Source organism: Leishmania major, chromosome 5 (assembly GCF_000002725.2).
Source record: "Leishmania major strain Friedlin complete genome, chromosome 5".
NCBI lineage: Eukaryota > Euglenozoa > Kinetoplastea > Trypanosomatida > Trypanosomatidae > Leishmania > Leishmania major.
The window spans coordinates 22,350-40,570 of record NC_007246.2 but is presented as its reverse complement, the minus strand read 5'-3'; the positions used below and the strand labels follow the sequence as shown (position 1 = coordinate 40,570).

The window sequence follows — 18,221 nt, the reverse complement described above, 5'->3', positions numbered from 1 at the left end:
GGCGGCTCGGCACGTGGCAGGGAGATATAAGAGGGCTGCCCGGCTTTTCAACGCAGAGAGTTGGGGGCGAGGGAGGGGTACTGGACTCTGAGATACGGCACACCGAGGCGACCCCCGTCGCCCCGTCATCCAGTCGAGAGGAGGGCATCGGGAGTGGTGAAAGGGCAGCAATCGAGGCGGCGCTGAGGATTGGGGAGGGGAGGGGAGGAAGGCAGAAGAAAGCAAGGCCAGAGAAAGAGGGAGAGCGGCAGCGGGGGAGGCGAATGTGTGATGCAGCGAACAGCATTGGTGGGCATGCTGCACTTGACTTCCTAGCTGAGTATGCCCGTCTGCCTCTGTGCGCCGCAGAGACGCTTATTCAGCAGCCCCATACGAAACAGAGCGAGAAACGGCAAACCACAATACCAACAACAGGGAAACAGGCAGCAGTCGGAGGGAAGGGGGAAAGGGGTGGCGGACCTCTCACTACCATCGCCCTCGTTCCTCCTCCTCCGCCTCACCACGCGGGCAGCTCTCCCATGAGGATTCCACATCCTCGGTGAGAGACGCACGCACTGGCGCGCATACACATACACATAATACATATACACCGTCGAAAAACACGACCGCCGAGCACGCCACGTCTACACAGGCACGGGCACGCGTGCGCAGACGCAGAGTGTGAAGCGCACACCTGCACGCACACACCTGCACACGCACACACCACCGAGCCTTATGAAAAGGCATGCGCGAGACAGGGCGACGGAAGAAGAAACAAAAGGGGGACGCAACCAACGCGCCCCAGGGAACGACGTCAAAAATGAAGTGAGGGCGAGCCGCTCCGCAGGCACGCAGCAAAATCGAAAGGAAAACAGAGAAAGGAAAGTGCAGGAGACAGGCACTGCACACCACCACACATGTCTGCCACGATACCCTGCGCTGTGTGCGTATGTGGCGGCTCTGGAGTCGAAGCGAGAAACACAATTCAAGCAGACAACGACATTGCTCGTATGCGTGCCCGATGCGCTCCTCACCTCTCTGCGTGTGCTCTCCGGGCACCATTCATCCCTTCCCTGTGTCTCCCACTTCCTCCTCCCGCGGTTCCGCTCACACAGCGACGAGACACATTCTCCTCCAGTTAAGAGCGGTGCCGCCTGTCCCGTTTTATTCACCGCCACATGCGTACACGCATGTCAGATGCACAGGGGACAAGGCAACAGCATGCTGCGCGTAGTGCGTCCTCGAACGCACACACCCCAGCTCCGCCTGCCTTTGCATAACCCCCTCCTCCACTCGTTGTTTGTCTAGAGAGACGCGCACACCTAGAGGGAAGAAGGATGAGGAGCAGGCAGGCATTGGAAGAGTTGTGAGAGCATGTACACCACCGTCATGAGCCGGTTTCTGCTTTCCCGCACGTAGCAGACACAAACAGAGATACACACGTGCAAGCATACCCGGCAGAATCGCCCTCCTTCTCCTGGCGACTCCGCGGCCCTCACGCAAAGTCAAAGTAGCCAGACTGTGCTGTCTGGGCGGCTGTCGTGGTGCTACTGCTATTCGAGAACGCCGACGTATTCGTGCCGAACGGAACGCTTACGCAGCGGCTATTCGGCGTACGCAAACCGCTGCGGCTGGTCACTGGCACAGACGTCGATGCTGTCTCTTCCTCATTGTAGTACAGAGCTGCCTCGGTGGCGCGCATCGCCTCGAAGGCGTGCGTCATTGCCCCACGCTCGCAGATACTCGAGTCCAGCAACATACCTGGTGTCGGCTGTACCTCCTCCGCCGACATCGGCCGCAAGGCACTGCCGTATATCTTAAACCATGGGTACTGCAGTGCCTCGGCCGCGTGTGGTCGGGAGACGGCGTCGAAGTTGAGAAGTGCTTTATTGAGGTCGATCGCCTCGGCGCTGATGCCGGCCCAGCGAGGCCCGTCGAAGCTGAGCGAGTTGCGCATCTCCATCACTAAGCTTGCCTTGTTGGCGAAGTTCTTGAAGGGGAGCGCGCCGCTGAGCATGACATACATGATGATGCCGACAGCGTACACATCGAGGCGAGACAACAAATTCTTCGTCGTGGACAGCTGGGCACTCTGCGTGATGGACTGCACCGTCTCCGGGGCAGCATACTTGAGTGTGCCGCACGGGGTCGCCAGCATCGGACTGTCGCAGTCCAGCGACTCGACCGACATGTTTCGTACCGGTATCGGCCTCTGGCGCTGGAAGTGCGTCGCCAACTCGCGTGAGATGCGCGGCCGCTTCCGCTCGCAGCTGCGGGCAAGCCCGAAGTCGACGAGGACGACTCGAAACGGAGCCTCGTGCGTTGAGATGATAACGTTCTCGGGCTTGACGTCACGGTGGACAATGTGAAGCGTGTTGTGCAGGTACGCAAGCGCGCTCAGCAGCTGCCGCATTACATTCAGCACCATCGCCTCCGTGAACTTCTGGTCCTTGAGGGCTTGGAACAGCTCGACGCCCTCGATATACTCTGTGACAATGACGACGTAGACGGGAGTTTGCACACACTCGATAAAGCGCACACAGTTCGGATGCGCCGTCTGGCGAAGCACGTGCACCTCGTTGATGACATCACGCACAAGCTTGTCGCTGGAGAGGTTGCGCTTGGCGATCATCTTCAGCGCCACCGTCTGATTCTCCTGCACGACGTCGCGGTTCATTGTGCTAACAGCCTTGAAGACGGAGGCGAACGTGCCTTCGCCGAGAAAATCGTAGATGTCGTCGAGCATATACAGCTCCCCAATGTCCTCGATCAGCGGGAAGGGAAGAGCGGTCATGATGGGCAGAAACGAGAGCAGGATAACAAGATCGGGATAGACACAAAGGGATACGCAGCAGAAGGGAGACAGCAAGCGCACCCACCCACCCACCCACCCACCCACACACACACACAGACACACGCAATGAGAAGCACTCGCACGCAAGCACGTCGAGACCTGAGGCACGACAGAGAGAGTGCGAGAGAACGATGATGAGGCTGCCCGTGCACGAAGGAAGATAATAAAAGTGAAGAGAGCGCGAATCACCTCGAGCCGTAGATGCGCTCGCCAGACGACGCAAACGTGAAGAGGTGCCAAAACGCACGCACGCACACGCACACGCACACACAAAGACCGTGCCTCTCTCCTGCCTCACCCCGAGAGGGTTCGATCCACTATGCTGTATAGGCGGGGCCGAGGCGGCGACGTAACCGTACAAGTGTGCGCCTGCAAAAATGTACCGGCCTACGGTGCCCCGGAGATGGAGAAAGCGAAAGATGCTTAGCAGCACGACAAGAAGAAACGCCTGACCGACGACAACGTGAACTGTGTATGCGTGTCTTCGGCTGTTCCAGGAGCCACAACAGCTCAGTCAACCGTACCAACGACGACGGCACCAGGCAGAGAGCAACACGCAAAGATGCGAAACAAACCGAGCCCTGGCTGCACTCGGATAGAGAGAGAGAGAGAGAGAAAAGACAAGGTTGAGTCGGTGTGCTTGAGTGTGCGTGTGTGTAACAGCGGGAGGGGGGGGTCGAGGGGAGGGAATGGGGCACTCAACAACAACGGCGACCTGCACTCAACAGAAGCAAACAGTTGAAAAGAGCAGTGGAAGAGGAGGAGGGGGAGGGGGAGCGCACGTGGGTGAGAGGGTAGCGGTCGCCGTCGTCACGATGGACGAGTCGACCGGGTGTTGAGAACGCGTACCAAGGGTAAGCCACCGCTGTGTGTTTTTTTTATGTGAGAGTGGCAGGGGAGCGGGTGCGACACGAGGAGAGAAGCGTTGTTTGTTGATGGAGCAAGGAAGGAGGAGCGATGCAGCGAGTAGAGGGGAAGGGATGGTGCTCAAGGCACACACCCACATCATTTCGGCACAAAGACAGAGGCGACACAAACGAGCTGCAGATAGGGGCGCCGCTGCGATGTCGAGTTGCCGTAGCAGTCCCCTGCCCGGCATCATCCACCGCTGAACGAGGGAGGTGGGGATGGGCGGTGCACAAGCAAGGAAAGGGGGCGACAGACGATCGCCCACCTCAGTGCCTGTGCGGATGTAATTTTGGTTCTCAACGTAAAGTGTGATCGAGCATAGCGCTCGCACACACCCCTCCCTCACGCCGCCGCCATCGCTTCCTTCAACTAGTTTATTGGTGTGCTGGCCAGGCAGTGGAGCAGCGAGAGGCTGCAGCAGCGACGCACTCGAAACGGCGAGGGATCGATGCGCTGTGCGCAAGCCAGCGACCAGAGAAAAAAGAGAGGAAGCGAGTGACACGGAGGATCCTCTGTCTGCGCGCGAGTGGGGAGGGGAGGCGCCGTAAGAATCTGTCTCAGCAACCGCCACCTGGGCTTGAGGAATACCTGGCGAGTGGTGAGGGGGAGGAGAGGGCGGCGACGACACGCAGCAATACAGTCCGCACCTGCAGCGGAAGCAGTCGGCAGTGCACGAGTTTTAGAAGGGCAGGCAAGGGGTGGGAGGGCGGGTGATCTGGTGAGCAGGCGGGTAAAGAGGCATCAAACGCCACCTGCCTGCTGCACTCGCTCCTCTGCAAAGTCACGGTAGTACTTGCGGGAATAGCTGTAGGCGGACAGCAACCGACGCGCGTCCGGTGTCGTTGCGCCGCTCTTTGCAGCCGCCAGCGCGACCACCTCCTCGTCACGCTGCTTCGGGAACTCGCGACGGCGCCGCTGTGCGCCCCCCTCGACGTCTTCGATCAGCTCGTCCTGTGGCAGCCAACGCTGGAAGAGCTGGGCTGGGTTCTTGCGGGTGTACGGCACCACCAACTTTGCTTCCTCCAGGTGCTCCATCATGAAAGCCGCGTAGGGCTCACAATCGGTGAAGAGGACAACACCGCGGGGGTCTGTGGGCGCCTCCCGGACACGCAGCACACTGTGGGCCGCGCAGTAGAAGTCGAAGTGCACGAGGCGTCGGTGGCTGCCGTGCCTAGACCAGAATGGCACCGGCATGGGCACTACAGCCACGTCGGCTGTCTCCGGCTGCAGCACCTGCAGACAAGTAAACATCGACTCGCAGCGTAGAAAGAAGACACGGTGGGCGAACACCGGGGTGAGAGCTGCGGCGGCCCCCATCAACTCCTTCAGCGAGGGGTCCACGACGAGGAAGGAGTGTGTTGTGTCAGCGAGGAGTTGCCGCTTGAGGTACGCAACGCTGCGGCAGCCGAACACGACAACGCGCCGCTCGCCCTCCGCCTGCCACGGCGCTAAGAGCCGCTCCCGAACTCCAGCAACGGCACCAGAGTCAATGAGCTTGGCCCGCAGTGCCTGTCGCGCGGCGCCGCCGCTGACACACGGCATCACCGCCATATTGTACTGGTCGTAGTAGAGGGCGCTCTCCACATCGTAGGTGCTTGCGACCGTGATGGTGCCCTTGGCGTTCGCCGCGACGCCTTCGTCGTGGTCACGCAAAAGGCGGTGAAGCGAGTTTCTCTGTCGTGTGCCATCGCCGGCCCCTACGACGGCAAGTCCGACGGCCGCCACCGACCGCAGCTGTCGTGGGGTGCGACGCAGCATATGCCGAGAGCTGCGAAACCAAACGCGATACACACGAGCGCCAGCCCCACGGGTCAGCCACCGGGAGGGAGGGGCGCAGAGAGGCAGAGCACCGCACTTTATAGAAGAAAAGCAGAGGGAGGGATGGCAAGTTGACGGAAAGGTGCACCACAATGAGAATGTTGCAACGCTCTTTCTAGGAGTTCACTCACCCCCTTCTGCGAATGAGGGTCTCCCTGCCCACCTGGCTGCAACACCGCAGAGGTTTCGCGCTGCTTGACAGCTCTTCCTGTGATAGCGGGCGCTTCACGCTGCGCAAGAGTGAAGGATGAAGGAGCGGCGATAGCGCGCGTGCGGGGTGGCGAGGTGAGGCCCATAAAGGGGAGCAAACAGACCCACCAACGCCCACTCACACGCACGCTCCCCGAAGCACGAGCTGCAGCAGCGACAGAGACGACGGTGAAGGGGTGGGTGAAAGGTAAAGGAGGCGAGACAGAGGGGCACCACAGCGAAAACGGCGACGCACAGCAAGAGGAGAGCAGGCGCATGACAACGATGGGGCGTCGGACGAGAAAGAAAGGGTGGGAAGAGCTGTCCTCTGACTGCCTCGTTCACCTTCGCCCGCTTAGATGAATGCGGCCGTACAGCCGACCGAGAGACCGAGGGCGAAGACGATGCTTTTCTGTGAGGTGAAGCGCGTGCATTGGGCTTCCTCTCCTTTTCTTGCATTGTCTCATGTGCTTGTGTCTGCGTGAGTGTGGCTAGCTACACCCTGCTCCCCTGCAAAGTACCCGTCTTGTCGAGGGAGAAAGAGTGGGGAAGGGGCTCAGAAAGAAGCGAGTCAGGGTACCTCGCCAACGCGCCTGACTCTTTTCTGCTTTACACGTCCGTCTTTCGTAGTGCCCCCAACCGCCACGGCAGTAAAAGGTGCGTCCATGCATGCACGACGGGCAGGGGAGCACTGCCGGAGTCCGTCCTGTGGCGCGCTGTCGCAAAGCTCGGAGCGCGAGTCTTTTCTACTGGCACTGGAAGGGATCACTGATTGGGTGCAGGCGGCTGCGTGCCCACTGCTGCACCTCGGCGGGACTAGACGCAGCAGCGATCTGTGTCGCGCGCTTCCATTGCAGTTGAGTGCCGCGGTTGAAGCGGGCGCGGTAGTAGCGGCTGGCGTACTGGGCGTCGTGCTGAAGCTGCTTCGCCTTGTCGCAGGCAGCGGGGAGGTGCTTCAAAAGCAATCCTACTTCATCCACCCGGCTAAGCTCTGATTTAGGCGGGACGATGTCTTCAATGACGGATCGCGCCGTTGGCACAGCAGGGACGGCGATGGGTTGGTGGTCGAACGGTGTGTTGAGTAGAAACTGCAAGCGCCGCAGTCCACACGTTTGCATGGCGAACGTGACGGCACCAAAGGCCTTACGCTGCTGTCTCTCTCTCTCTCTCTATCTGTCTCTTTTCCCTCCTTCGTAGGTCCTCCACTCGTCACGCAGACACACGCACACACGCGGTTGGGAGGGATGGGTGGGGGAACGATATGGCCGAAGAGCACTGCGAGAGTTAAGAAACGCGCACTCGTCCGCTGCAGCAGCAGTCCAATCCGTGCATGTGTGCATTCACGCGCAGGAGAGAAAGAAGCAGTGAGGCGTGGACAAGTGGAGAGGCACCGGAGCATGTATCGCAGCGACGCTGACGGCGGTGGTGGTGGTGAAAGAGTCTCGGTCATACTCGTTGCTTTATCCTCTATTATGCAGCCTCTCACCGAAAGAGCCGCATCGGCATCGCCAGCCGTGTCGAAGGCGACGCGTCTGGACCTCTTCGCGAAGCGTCTGAATCATTCATGCGCACTTGCTGACAGCAATGGGCACGGTTCCATGCGCACGCATCCCTTCAGCACACGATGGTGCGTGCACGCTGTGGATGAGTCGCATTGCGCTTCTCATGCTCGGTGCTTCACAATGCGCCCCTTTCCAACATCGCTGTTTGCGCAGGTGGTCGACAGAGAAGTGACACACAGAGTCTTCATCCCACCCCCGCGGCCTCCTTTTTCCCGATGCCACTTCTACGCCCCTTGCAGCGTGTGTGTGTGTGTGTGTGTGTCTTTCCGAGCGTGTACGCGTGAGCATGAGGCGTCTCTACTCTTGTGCTTTTAAGATTCGCGAGAAAATAGCTTGACATCGTCGGCATCGACCGTCGTCTCCTCTCCAACACACACATGATAAGGTGGCTCTAATATATATATATATATGTTTTTCTTCCTTCCCCTCTCGCAACTAGACTGCAAGACGCCGAGGCACACAGGCAGGTAGGCCAAGCCGTCACACATGAGAAGTACACAATCAAGGACAGAGGGAGAGAGAAAAAAGGGTGTCGGGGGTAGATGGAAAGATAAGAAACATGCGAAGGGACAAGAACACGGGGAAAACACAACACACAACACACACAGGCACAGTGTCATCACGACTGCACCACCCAACCCACCCACTCCGTCCACTCCTCGCACTCCCTCCACCTCCTGTCCCAAGAAGAGTGCAAGAGAAAGGGGGAGGGGGGAGGGGAGGGGACAGCCCCCGCACCTCATACAAGACAGCAATAAAAGCAAAAAGAGAGAAGAAGTGGGCGAGGGTGAAGGTGCTGGAGGAAGTGGGAGGCGGGGGGGGGGGCTGCGGAATTTTGTGAGAGAAGAGGCGCGCACATCCGACCGTCTCTCTCTCCCCGCCTCACCGAGACCACTCTGGGCCTCCGCACACACACGCGTGCTCTTTATCCCTGTTCCCCGACCATGGCCCACTCCCTGCACCTCCATGCAAGCACACGCACCATCCCCCCCCCTCTTCCCTCCCACACAGACAACAACACTCGTACATCTCTGCGTTGAGGGGGCGAGGTCCCCCGCACAGGAAACAGAGAAGTCGAGAGAAACCACACGAAAGAAAGACCGACACGAGCGTCATGCGCACATGAGGCGGGTGGGGGAATGGGAAGACGGAGGCTTGGAGGCAACAGGCGAAACGACACACACACACACATAAACACAGAGGTACAACTCAGGCGTAAACCCCTGTGAAGGAGATTGAAGGTGTCTCCGTGGATATACAAATACAAAGGCACAGCGAAGAAACATCGCACGGCAAGGCAAGCGCACACAGCGGCATTAAGAGAGAAACCATCGCGAGCAAACAAAGAAGAAACTAAAGCATGACGGAGGGGGCACACAAGCAAGCAGCGTAAGACGATGCAGCCAACCCGCCGTCTACCAACGCCGCCACTACGACCATTGATTGTCCGCACTACCGCGACAGAGCTGCACAGCCTCCCTGGCGACGACGACATGCCTGCAGCTCGATTTACGCCACAGCAGGCTTGAGGGCTGTCGCGCACGTGAAACGTAAGAGAACACGCACGCTCCTACATGTGCATCTCTGACTCGGTAACTTTTCTCTTATTCGTGCTTCATAGTTACTTGTTGGGCTTGCCGTCGTTGTTGGCGCGTGCTTCCTCTCGGTGCGTGTCTCTGCTTCTTCTCGCACGTAGCGTGATGCTTCCTCTCCTCCCTACGCTCGACTTCTCAGCGTTCACCGACTTCTCTCGGCCTGGCGGTTCTATTTGAACGGCGCATGCGCCCTGTCCATCTAAAGTCGATGGGGGAGGAGCACACACATGCGCATGCGTACTCGCATGCGCAGGAGAAAGGACATGCTTCCCCGTCAAAGGCCATCCTCAACGCCCTACCCCATCGCCTCTCTCCTCTCCTCTCCTCCCCCCTCTCTCTCTTCCTCCACAACCAGACGGATATTTCAATGTCGCCAGTTGGTCCCCCCCCGCCGCCCACCGGCACCAGCGGAACAAGAACACGAAACAGAACGAGCGGAATGCGAAGAACCCTAGGCAAGCCGCCATAGCTTTCCGCATCCACGCGTGTCCACGGCTCCACCGCGCAGCACGAGCCAAAGCCCTCACTCAACGCCCCGTCCGCGTGGTGCCAAGCAGCGGTGCACAAGCGTTGCACCACATGCGCTGACGCGGTCATCTGTCAGCGACCCCCGCCTCAACCTCCCCACCCGCCACCGTCTCGCAGGTCGCCTCGGGTTCCCCACATCAGCAGGCGGTGTGGCGGCCCGGGCGAGACACGCTCGAGTGACGCTGGCGCTCGGCCCGGTCGCATGGATGGCACAAGCACGCTCACACGGTCGCAGGTCGCTCCGACGCAGCGCCGTCCAGGACCTGACCGCCGACACCACCAGCGGCACATCGCTCAGTCGTTTTCAGCAGTGTTAACGCCTGGCCCCCGTCACCACCAGAGGCGGCTCGGCACGTGGCAGGGAGATGTAGGAGGTCTGCCGGCTTTTCAACGCAGAGAGTTAGGGGGAGGGGTACTGGACTCTGAGATGCGGCGCACCGAGGCGACCCCCCGTCGCCCAGTATTCCAGAGCGAAAAAAACAACTACATAACAGCAGCACATGACGTGCAGTTGCGGAAAAGGAAAAGAGGGTGCGCAACAGAGGCAGAGGGCGGGGGAGCGGGAGAAGCGAAAACGAAACATGCGCGCGAAATACGAGCACGAGTTACACGAGTGAGCAAGACAGGACAAGACAAGCGTGAGTCCACGACAACGCCAGGGAGACCAGAGAACTGTCTGCAGGGATCAAAGAAAGCGAGAGGAGGAGGAGGAGGGGGGTGCGGAAGGCACAAAAGGCCGAGAGCGGACAACGTGGTGTGACATGGTGGTGAGACAGCTGGTAAGCGCTCTGGCCAGGTCTTTGAGCGATCGGAGACGGAGATTCGGGGCGGCTGTAGGTGTCGTTGCACGCGCAAGAGGTGCACGTATGCAGAGAAGCGCTGTTGGGTAGCGGCAATGTCGCCGTCTTTCTTCGCCGTCACATCAACCGCGCATCCCCCACGCTGCCCTGCCCCTCACACCACAGAGACAGAAGAAGACACGCACGTATCACAAGGCCTTCCTCTTTTCCCCCTCTCGCCCTGTCCTCGAGGTGGTGAGAACCGCCTCACTACGGCTTCTTCATGCGCACGACAAAGCCAGGCGCACTCTTGGACAGCGTGCGCGGTGACACCGGCCCCTTCGTTTCTCGCTGCACCTCCTGCCGCTGCGGCTTCTTGATGGCCATGCGCATCTTTCCATTCGCCACGAAAATGCAGCCCGCACCGTTCTGATGCCCGGCGTAGTCAGACGTGGAGAAAATGGTGACGACACGGGCGTTGTCGGACAGCCGTAGCCCATCCGCCTTCTCCTGGTGCGCACGAAAGATGTACTGGTAGTTGTACCGTTCACAGAACATGTCCACTGCCCGGGAGCCAAACGTCTTGATATCCGGGCCTCGGGGGTTGGGGCCGAAGCCGTAGCGGTCGAGTTGCTGCTCGGGCGGCGCCGGGTCAGACCAGAGCAGGTCATTTACCATCATGCGCTGCGCCACGTTGGTGGGGTCCGCGCACTGCACCACCGGAATGCGCGGAAAGTTCGGGTCGGACAGAATCTCGAGGCGCTTGTCTTCGCCGCCGGAGTACTGCGGCAGGCCACCGTGAACGCAGAAGATCTTCTTGTCGATATCGGCGATCACTGGCAAGTACTGGAACACTTCGTTGACCGCCACCCACACATCCATGCCGCGGTCGCGGCCAAACTTGTCGAGGCACTGGTACTTGAACGAGCTGTAGCCGTACACATCCATGTCTCCGTTCACCTCGGGTGACTCATGGTTGCCGCGCAGCAGCGTCACCTTGGCTGGGTTGATCACTTTCAGGGCAAAAAGGTACATGACGCACTCCAGAGAAAAGACGCCGCGGTCAACGTAGTCGCCGAGGAACAAGAGATTCTGCATCGTGTACTTGAGCATCACGTCGTCGAAGGCGATCACCTTCTCCAGGAAGTAGCCCATGTCGGCAAAGTTGCCGTGGATGTCGCCAAAGACGGTGATGGGAGACTTCAGGTGCACGAACAACGGCTCCTTCGCCACCACCTCACGGCACATGCTGCACACGGAGATGACCAGCTTGCAAAACTCCGGCAGGTTGTCGTAGGTAAAGCTGTTGTGCGACGGGTTGGCGGCACGACGGATCATGTCGATCAGCCGCGTCGGGTCCACTGGTGGCTGCGTCGGCGAGTTCATGTAGTTGCGCATGTCCTGCAGCTGCATCATTGTGCTGTGACTCGCCACTGCCTCGTCGCCGACGCGGGAGCGCGTGTTCGGCGCACAGCCGGCGCGTGGGGTGTCCGGCTCGGCTACGCCCTTCGGGCCTACCGCATTCTGGAAGAGATCCACAATGGTGACCGTTTGTGGCAGACTGACGTAGTCGTCCTCGCACAGCAGCACATTCTGGGAGAAGACGTACTTCTCCGGCAGCTGCGGGGCGCTAGAGGTAGCCTGCTCATCACGGCGGCGCTCGTCACGGCGGCGGCTGTGGAAAGCCGGCTCGGCTAAGATGACAGCCTCCAGCATGTGCATGCGCTCCTCCATGCGGTAGATGGTAGAGGTGATATCCGGCAGCAAGTCTGGCGACACGCGAGCGAGCCACGAGTTGCACTCTGCGGCAGACAGCTTAGCGTTGCTGATGCAGTCGTAGTTGGTATTGTTCCGGCCAGCGCGGATTTCATCAGTGGTGAGGAGGTCCAGTTCAACGGACCAGTCCGGCTTCAGGTTCTTGATGCGACCTACCTTGTACAGTGCCCGCCCATCCACCGAGTCCTCCACGCGGCAGCGCACGAAGAAGCCGGACACCATCGGGAACAGCTTGGCACGAATCTTGTGATGCCACTCGGATAGTTTCTCACGGTTTATTGTGACGGCCTGAATGGTATCCAGCGAGATGGAAGACTCGGTGCGCAGCGCCACGGCGTGGTGGTGGCCGCCAGGCGTCTCAATCGGCGCTTGCTGCGGCGACGGTGGGACTGGTGGAGGGTCCATGATGAAGGCGAACAATGAGTATGCACAGGGCAAAGAGGAGCAGAAGGTGCGCTTCTTATCAGCTAAGAGCGCGGTGAAGCGGACAGCAGGAGAATACGGTGGAGACTGCGCAAGAAGCCGAAAAGGGAAGCGACAGAGGTGTGGAGGCGAGTGTCCACCTCCTGATTCACTTCACGTTGACAAGCAGCAGCAAGCAGCAGAGCAGATGCCGCCAAGGAGGCGTTGGCTCAAACAGAGACACGGTGCAAGCAGGTCCCGCTGCTATTTACAACAGAAATCACGAGTCCGCTTCACGCACAAATAGAGGGGGGGGGGGTAGTCGGTGGTTGGCGCGTGATGCACACACACACACACACACAACAACGAAGCAAAAAAAAAAGGACGCCGATGTGAAACAGACAAGGAAGTGCGGCACTGCGCTGCTACAGTAGACAGAGGAGGGGGAGAGAGAAAGAGAGAGAGAGAGAACGCGCGTGAGGTCTCTTGTTGCCCTTTTCCTTTTTTCGTTTCTTTTCGTTCGGTCTCGTGCTGTGGAAGGCGGCGGAATAACGATGAGCTCTGCTTGTGTGTGAGATGGAGCGCTGGAGTGAAGGGGTAGAACAGAGCGTTGTGCGGTGCGCTACTTGTATGTGATGTGCACGCGCTATAAGCGATGATGTATCTTGCAAAGATGGCTCTTGACCAAGAAGAACGACGGGCGACACAAACAAATGGAGACGAAGGTGCGTACGCGTTGCTGCTGAGAAGGACGTGTCTTGTTATGAGGGTCAGGGAGGGAGTAGCGAAGAAGGCAGGCAATGGAGACACTCGCGGGGGGGGGGAGGCGGTCGTGTGTGTGTTCTCCCTTCTATACGAGTACGCTGTGACCAACCGCCGAGGGGTGCTGCGCCGCTGGACACACTGGAGCGCAGTAGGCTGTGCTGGAGAGAGAAGCGAACACAATATGGGCAGACGGGGGCAGAGGGGCAGCCGCGGAGGAGCCGGACGAAACGGAAGAAAATATGAAGTGAAGCCTTCAATGAAGACGGTGGGGAGAAGAAGAGGTGGGATCTTCTGTTCAGTCGGGGGGGTGGGGGGGGGAGGCGGTGATCGATGATGGGCCACACATACACGCACACGTCGAAGGCACACACAGAGTGATGCAGGTACGTGAATGGATGCGTACCATTATGTGTTCAAGTGTGTGCGTGTGCACGTATGGAAAGCCGCGAATGCGAACGTGTGCGCATGCATTGGAAGAGACCCGAGACGGCGAGAACGAGACAGAGGAGTGGTGGAAATGGGAGGTATGTGGGAGAGCAAAAACAACGAGGGCGCTCAGAAAATGAGTAGATGCTTAGCTAGGACGCCATGCGACCGTTGCTGCCGCCTTCCCGGTGCCTCGACGCATCCTGATACCAGGGAGCCAAGCTCCCCCCGACTCTCACAGTCAGAATGAAGAAAGGGGGTGTAGTGGTGCCATGCCAGAGGCTCCGCGAACACACTCGGGTGTCAGCGTATCTGCACTACAAGGTGATGCCTCTTCTCCCGCTCTTTTCCACGTTAAGGTGCGCCAGACGATGCGGGCGGGAGTGTATGCATGCCAAGAAACGGGGGAGGGGGTATCGCCTTCATTTCTTTTTGGGCTCTGATGTTCTGCAAGGCTTTGTTCTCCTTTCACGCTCGGTTTGAATGGTTGCTTTCCCCTTTCGCCTCACGGGGGGGGGGCACCAAGAGAGAGAGAGAGAGAGAGGACGAGTGCCGCTTGAGGGGGAAGGGGGAAGGATGCACTAGCCCCCCAAAGCGATACCATGCGGGGCAGGCTCACCCGTGTTTCACTCGCTTGGACCTCTATGATTTTCTTCTCGGCACTAATACTTGGCCGCCCCCTGAGGCTCAGCGAGAAGGCCCCTCTTCTTCAAGAAGGCGCGAGCGATTCCCGGTGCCACCTCCCCGACAGTCTTGAAAATGTGCGCCTTCTCTGGCGGCGACTTGGAGATGAGTTGCTCGATCGGCATCCACTCCACCTTCCGGAACTCCTGCGAGGCGTGCGACTCCGGAGGAGGGATGAGCACCACTTTCGATATGTTTTCAGACGGGGTGAAGAAGAGCAGGATGCGTTGTTTCTGACCGACGTAGCCAAAGCGGCGCAGGTTGGCGTTGGAGGCGAGGGTGTAGGCGAAGTTCATCGGATCCCCGTGCGGTGGCGGAATCTCCTGGACAAAACTGACATCCTGCGGCTTCAGTCGGATCTCTTCTTCCACCTCTCTCAGGGCCGCCAGCCGGATGTCCACGTCATAGGCCTCGATGCCACCCTGCACACACTGGAAATGATCCGTCTTCATGCGCTGACACCCAAGGAACTCCACCTTCTCATTGAAGAGAAAGACACAGACGTTGGGGCGATACATGATCGGGCAGAGAGGGGAGGGGGGCGGGGATAAGAGCAGAAGCACGAAGAGGGAAGGGGACGAAAGCAAGGAGGCGAGACGAGGGATAAGGGTGTAAAGGAGAACAGTGAGGTGAAGAAGGAAAACAGTCAGCAAACGGTATAATGGAAAGGCGAAGGCGTTGAGCCGATGACCCACAGTGGGTCGAGCAATAGTGGTGATGGAGGAAGATAGGAAGAGGTGGGGTGGGGGATGGAGTTTGATGGATGGCTGAAGCACGTCTACTATGTAACATGTGAAAGCCCTCTATGGTTCCGCAGCAGCAGCAACAGGAGAGAATGTTAGCTGTGCGCTGAGTGCATATGAGTATGGGAGCGTGAGTGATCGGAAGTTTCGTTTGAGGGGGAGGGAGGCAGCGCGAAAGAAGGCACTTCCCCGGCACTGAACAAGTATAGCGCCCGGGAGCGCGAGGACGGAGAAACACGGTAAATAAGGAGAGAGTGTGCAGGACAGTAAGACGACTTTCAACGTCGCGCTATCAACCCATGAAAGGCCATGAAACACATCCTTTGCAGCAGCCGTTTTACCACCCGTCGAGGATCATGCGGAGCGGGGTGTGTACAAGAGCAGATGGAGAGGAGAAAAAGAGGGTTGGTGAACCGGCTCGCACCAGTGCAAGCAGACCACCACGAGGTGGGCGACAGGACCCACGAAAGAGAAGAGAGAGGAGGCGAGGAAAGGGGCGAATAGAGGCAGACGGTTGCGCGTGTGCGTTCGGTGCCGGTCGCCAAGTAAACGCCATAAAGGACCCGTGAGCAGGCATTCAGTTGCGGGGACGGTCGTGTACATGCACGAAGAACTGGTGAGAGGACTACAGAACCGTCGCTCGCCTTTCGTCGCCGCTACAAAGTGGTGTGCACTCATCCACTCGAATGACCGCTTGTGTGCTAATGGAACGAGGTCGCCACTTGAAGGAGTAGGTCGGGAGGGGGGGGGGCACAACTGCGGTACTGTGTAAAGGCCTCCTCGTGGTTTAGCCTTTAATTTCTACGTATTTTCGCATATGCTTTAAATACGAACGCGTTGTGCATCTGCACACACACACACACAGGGTAAGACCGGGCCATGCGGTGGCCCTGTCCCGGTCACGCGAAGATTACACGTCGTTACTTCCTTCCTTCTCTGCACCGCCACTCCCGCACCTTCTCTTTTACTTCTTTCGCGCGCCCCACAACCCTGGAAGAAAACTGACGCACGTACAGCGGGGGTAGAGAAGAGGCAAAACACAGCATAGCGGCAAGGAGGACAACGCGCGCACGCCCACTCAGGGAAGCAAACACAGAGAGAGAGGTGCGCCTGCAACAACACGTAGGCAGATTCAGTGCTGCTGCGATTGGCGTAACGCCGCCAAGAAGACCTCCTTCGAAACTAGTTGCTGCTTCTCCATCACCTTGTCCGACGTCATCTTCTTCTCGGTGTCTAGAGCGGCGCTCGCCTTGCGAGACTGCGCGAGTGAGTTGAACAGCTGCACTACGCCCATGGTGGCAACAGATCGGAGGCGATACTCGTAGTCGTGGCGGTTCTGATGAGATAGCAGCCGACCGTGGCTCTGGCTCTTGACGGCCTGGTGCAAGATCTTCAAACCGACAGCCTCTGCTGTGCTTCGCTGCACCGGCGCATCCTTCTCTGGCACCACACGCTCTCGCTTTAGCTTCCCCACCACCTCTAATGCGGCTTTGCCGATCCGGACCTTCCCCGCGGAGGGAGGAGCCGCGGCCTTGCTAGCCTTCGGCCCGCCGATGTTAGCACGTGCGGCGCTCTCGCGGCTGGTCAGCTCAGCAATGCGACTCTGCAGAGTATCCTGCGCTAGTTTGGGACTACGCTTGACGAGGGAGACGACTTTCTTACTCTTGGCCCGCTTAGCTGCCTTGTTCTTTTTCGGCTTTGAGAGCTTGCCGACATCGCCGCGGAACTTGCCCGCCATTATGTGCACTCGCTGAATGCGTGCGTCTGCGTTTAGGTGATTGCTCAGCTACGTGCGCTCTCCAGGTAAGATGTGCATGCGTTAGGTGTTATGCAGGTGTTTGGGGGTATCGGGGTGGGAGGCGATGGTTGAAAGGGAGCCAACGTGAATTGGGAGGGAGGAGGACGTACGATTTGAGGTGTGATTAGGTAGAAAAGGAGACACACAAGAGTAGACGCCGAAAATTGGCGCTTGCGACACACATCAGGAGGGCTGCACGGCCAACAGTGCTAGGAGGCACCCAAAGGTAGGCAACGAGAATACCAGAGACCCACAAAGCGAGCGTGACTCCGCTACACCATCAGGCTCGGGAGGAGGATGTCACCACCACTCCGTGGCGACCCTTTTCGCGTAGCTCGCTGTCATGCTGTTCCCGGCGCGCAGGCAACGGACAACTACGCCGTGCCACAAGGTCACCGAGAACTACAAGTGCACGCTTCGTGTTGCCGCCTTGCAACGTGCGCACACGCGCCAGTGCCTGCAGCGGATGTGTCGGATGCTGTCGGTCACCGTTTCAGCGCACTCCTCGTTGCCCCTTCTTCCTTACAATCTCGCATGCATAGCTGGCTGGGCAGCTTCTGTCTTCCTTTTTTGTTTACAAGCCGAAACACAGCCGCAACGGGGATGGTAGAAGAGATGGAAAGAGGGAGAAGGCCGCGCCGCACCTCACAGACAGAGAGATCTAAAACAGGCATCACAAGGTAGTGCATCATCGCTCACCACACCCGCTCCATCGTTCTCTTTCTCTTCGCTGCCTCGTGTAAAGGTACACATTTTCGTTGTTTACATCTATCTTCCGCTGTGCACTCTGGTGCAACCGCCGCCGCCGCGATCGCCGCTGGAACGAGCAGCCGAGTAGGAGGAAAAAAGGAAGCAGAGACAGCGTGCGACACTCTCTCTTAGCTCAACGTTTTCCACAGAAGGATCGAAACCTGTCCCCATGTTATGTAGATGTAGCCCTTCATTTCGTGTGTGACGAAGGATCCGAAGTTCTTGCCTACGACGCAGTGCCACACGCCTTTGTACCTCTTCACAAACTCGCGCTTGATGTGCGTCGCTACGGCGTTCTCGAGGGACTCCGTCTCGAAGGCCTCGATGATAAGATTTTGCGCCTCTTTGATCATGTCCTTTGGCATGTCCGCGTTGTAGGACATCTCCAAGTATTTCAGCGGCATGATGACGTGATGAAGCTGGGTCCACAGCACTCAGCTACTCTTTACAGTAATGCAGAGGAGGTGAGCTGGTAGCCGCGCCTGTTGCGTCGGAAGTTGTGGTGCTCTCAAGTCGAAAACGGGAAGCTTTGCAGGGTGCGAAACACGCTCCCACACCAGCGAGAAATGCGGGAGAGACCCCCTGCAGAAATCGATGGGCGCTCTGTAGTCCCACTGTGACGTGGGCAGCACCAACGAAGGAACCACCACCCAGTGACACGTCT

General features: G+C 58.7%; 7 protein-coding genes across 7 annotated transcripts; all 7 read right to left on the bottom strand.

Moving 5' to 3' along the window:
* Positions 1-1,474: 1,474 nt before the first annotated feature.
* LMJF_05_0130 (putative protein kinase) lies at positions 1,475-2,773 on the bottom strand (the record flags this gene model as incomplete). Its single annotated transcript, XM_001687437.1, has 1 exon — positions 1,475-2,773. One exon carries the CDS (start codon positions 2,771-2,773, stop codon positions 1,475-1,477), a length of 1,299 nt encoding a protein of 432 aa, XP_001687489.1.
* A 1,710-nt stretch (positions 2,774-4,483) lies between these two features.
* LMJF_05_0120 (conserved hypothetical protein) lies at positions 4,484-5,500 on the bottom strand (the record flags this gene model as incomplete). The annotated part of the gene is made up of 1 exon (XM_001687436.1): positions 4,484-5,500. One exon carries the CDS (start codon positions 5,498-5,500, stop codon positions 4,484-4,486), a length of 1,017 nt encoding a protein of 338 aa, XP_001687488.1.
* Positions 5,501-6,495: 995 nt separating this feature from the next.
* LMJF_05_0110 (conserved hypothetical protein) lies at positions 6,496-6,867 on the bottom strand (the record flags this gene model as incomplete). The annotated part of the gene is made up of 1 exon (XM_001687435.1): positions 6,496-6,867. The coding sequence occupies one exon, from the start codon at positions 6,865-6,867 to the stop codon at positions 6,496-6,498; it is 372 nt and encodes a 123-aa protein (XP_001687487.1).
* Positions 6,868-10,483: 3,616 nt separating this feature from the next.
* On the bottom strand, positions 10,484-12,394 carry LMJF_05_0100 (putative phosphoprotein phosphatase; the record flags this gene model as incomplete). The annotated part of the gene is made up of 1 exon (XM_001687434.1): positions 10,484-12,394. One exon carries the CDS (start codon positions 12,392-12,394, stop codon positions 10,484-10,486), a length of 1,911 nt encoding a protein of 636 aa, XP_001687486.1.
* Positions 12,395-14,244: 1,850 nt separating this feature from the next.
* Positions 14,245-14,784, bottom strand: LMJF_05_0090 (putative NUDIX hydrolase dihydroneopterin triphosphate pyrophosphohydrolase/hydrolase; the record flags this gene model as incomplete). Its single annotated transcript, XM_001687433.1, has 1 exon — positions 14,245-14,784. The coding sequence occupies one exon, from the start codon at positions 14,782-14,784 to the stop codon at positions 14,245-14,247; it is 540 nt and encodes a 179-aa protein (XP_001687485.1).
* Positions 14,785-16,141: 1,357 nt separating this feature from the next.
* Positions 16,142-16,747, bottom strand: LMJF_05_0080 (conserved hypothetical protein; the record flags this gene model as incomplete). The annotated part of the gene is made up of 1 exon (XM_001687432.1): positions 16,142-16,747. One exon carries the CDS (start codon positions 16,745-16,747, stop codon positions 16,142-16,144), a length of 606 nt encoding a protein of 201 aa, XP_001687484.1.
* A 938-nt stretch (positions 16,748-17,685) lies between these two features.
* Positions 17,686-17,961, bottom strand: LMJF_05_0070 (putative dynein light chain; the record flags this gene model as incomplete). The annotated part of the gene is made up of 1 exon (XM_001687431.1): positions 17,686-17,961. One exon carries the CDS (start codon positions 17,959-17,961, stop codon positions 17,686-17,688), a length of 276 nt encoding a protein of 91 aa, XP_001687483.1.
* Positions 17,962-18,221: the final 260 nt, after the last annotated feature.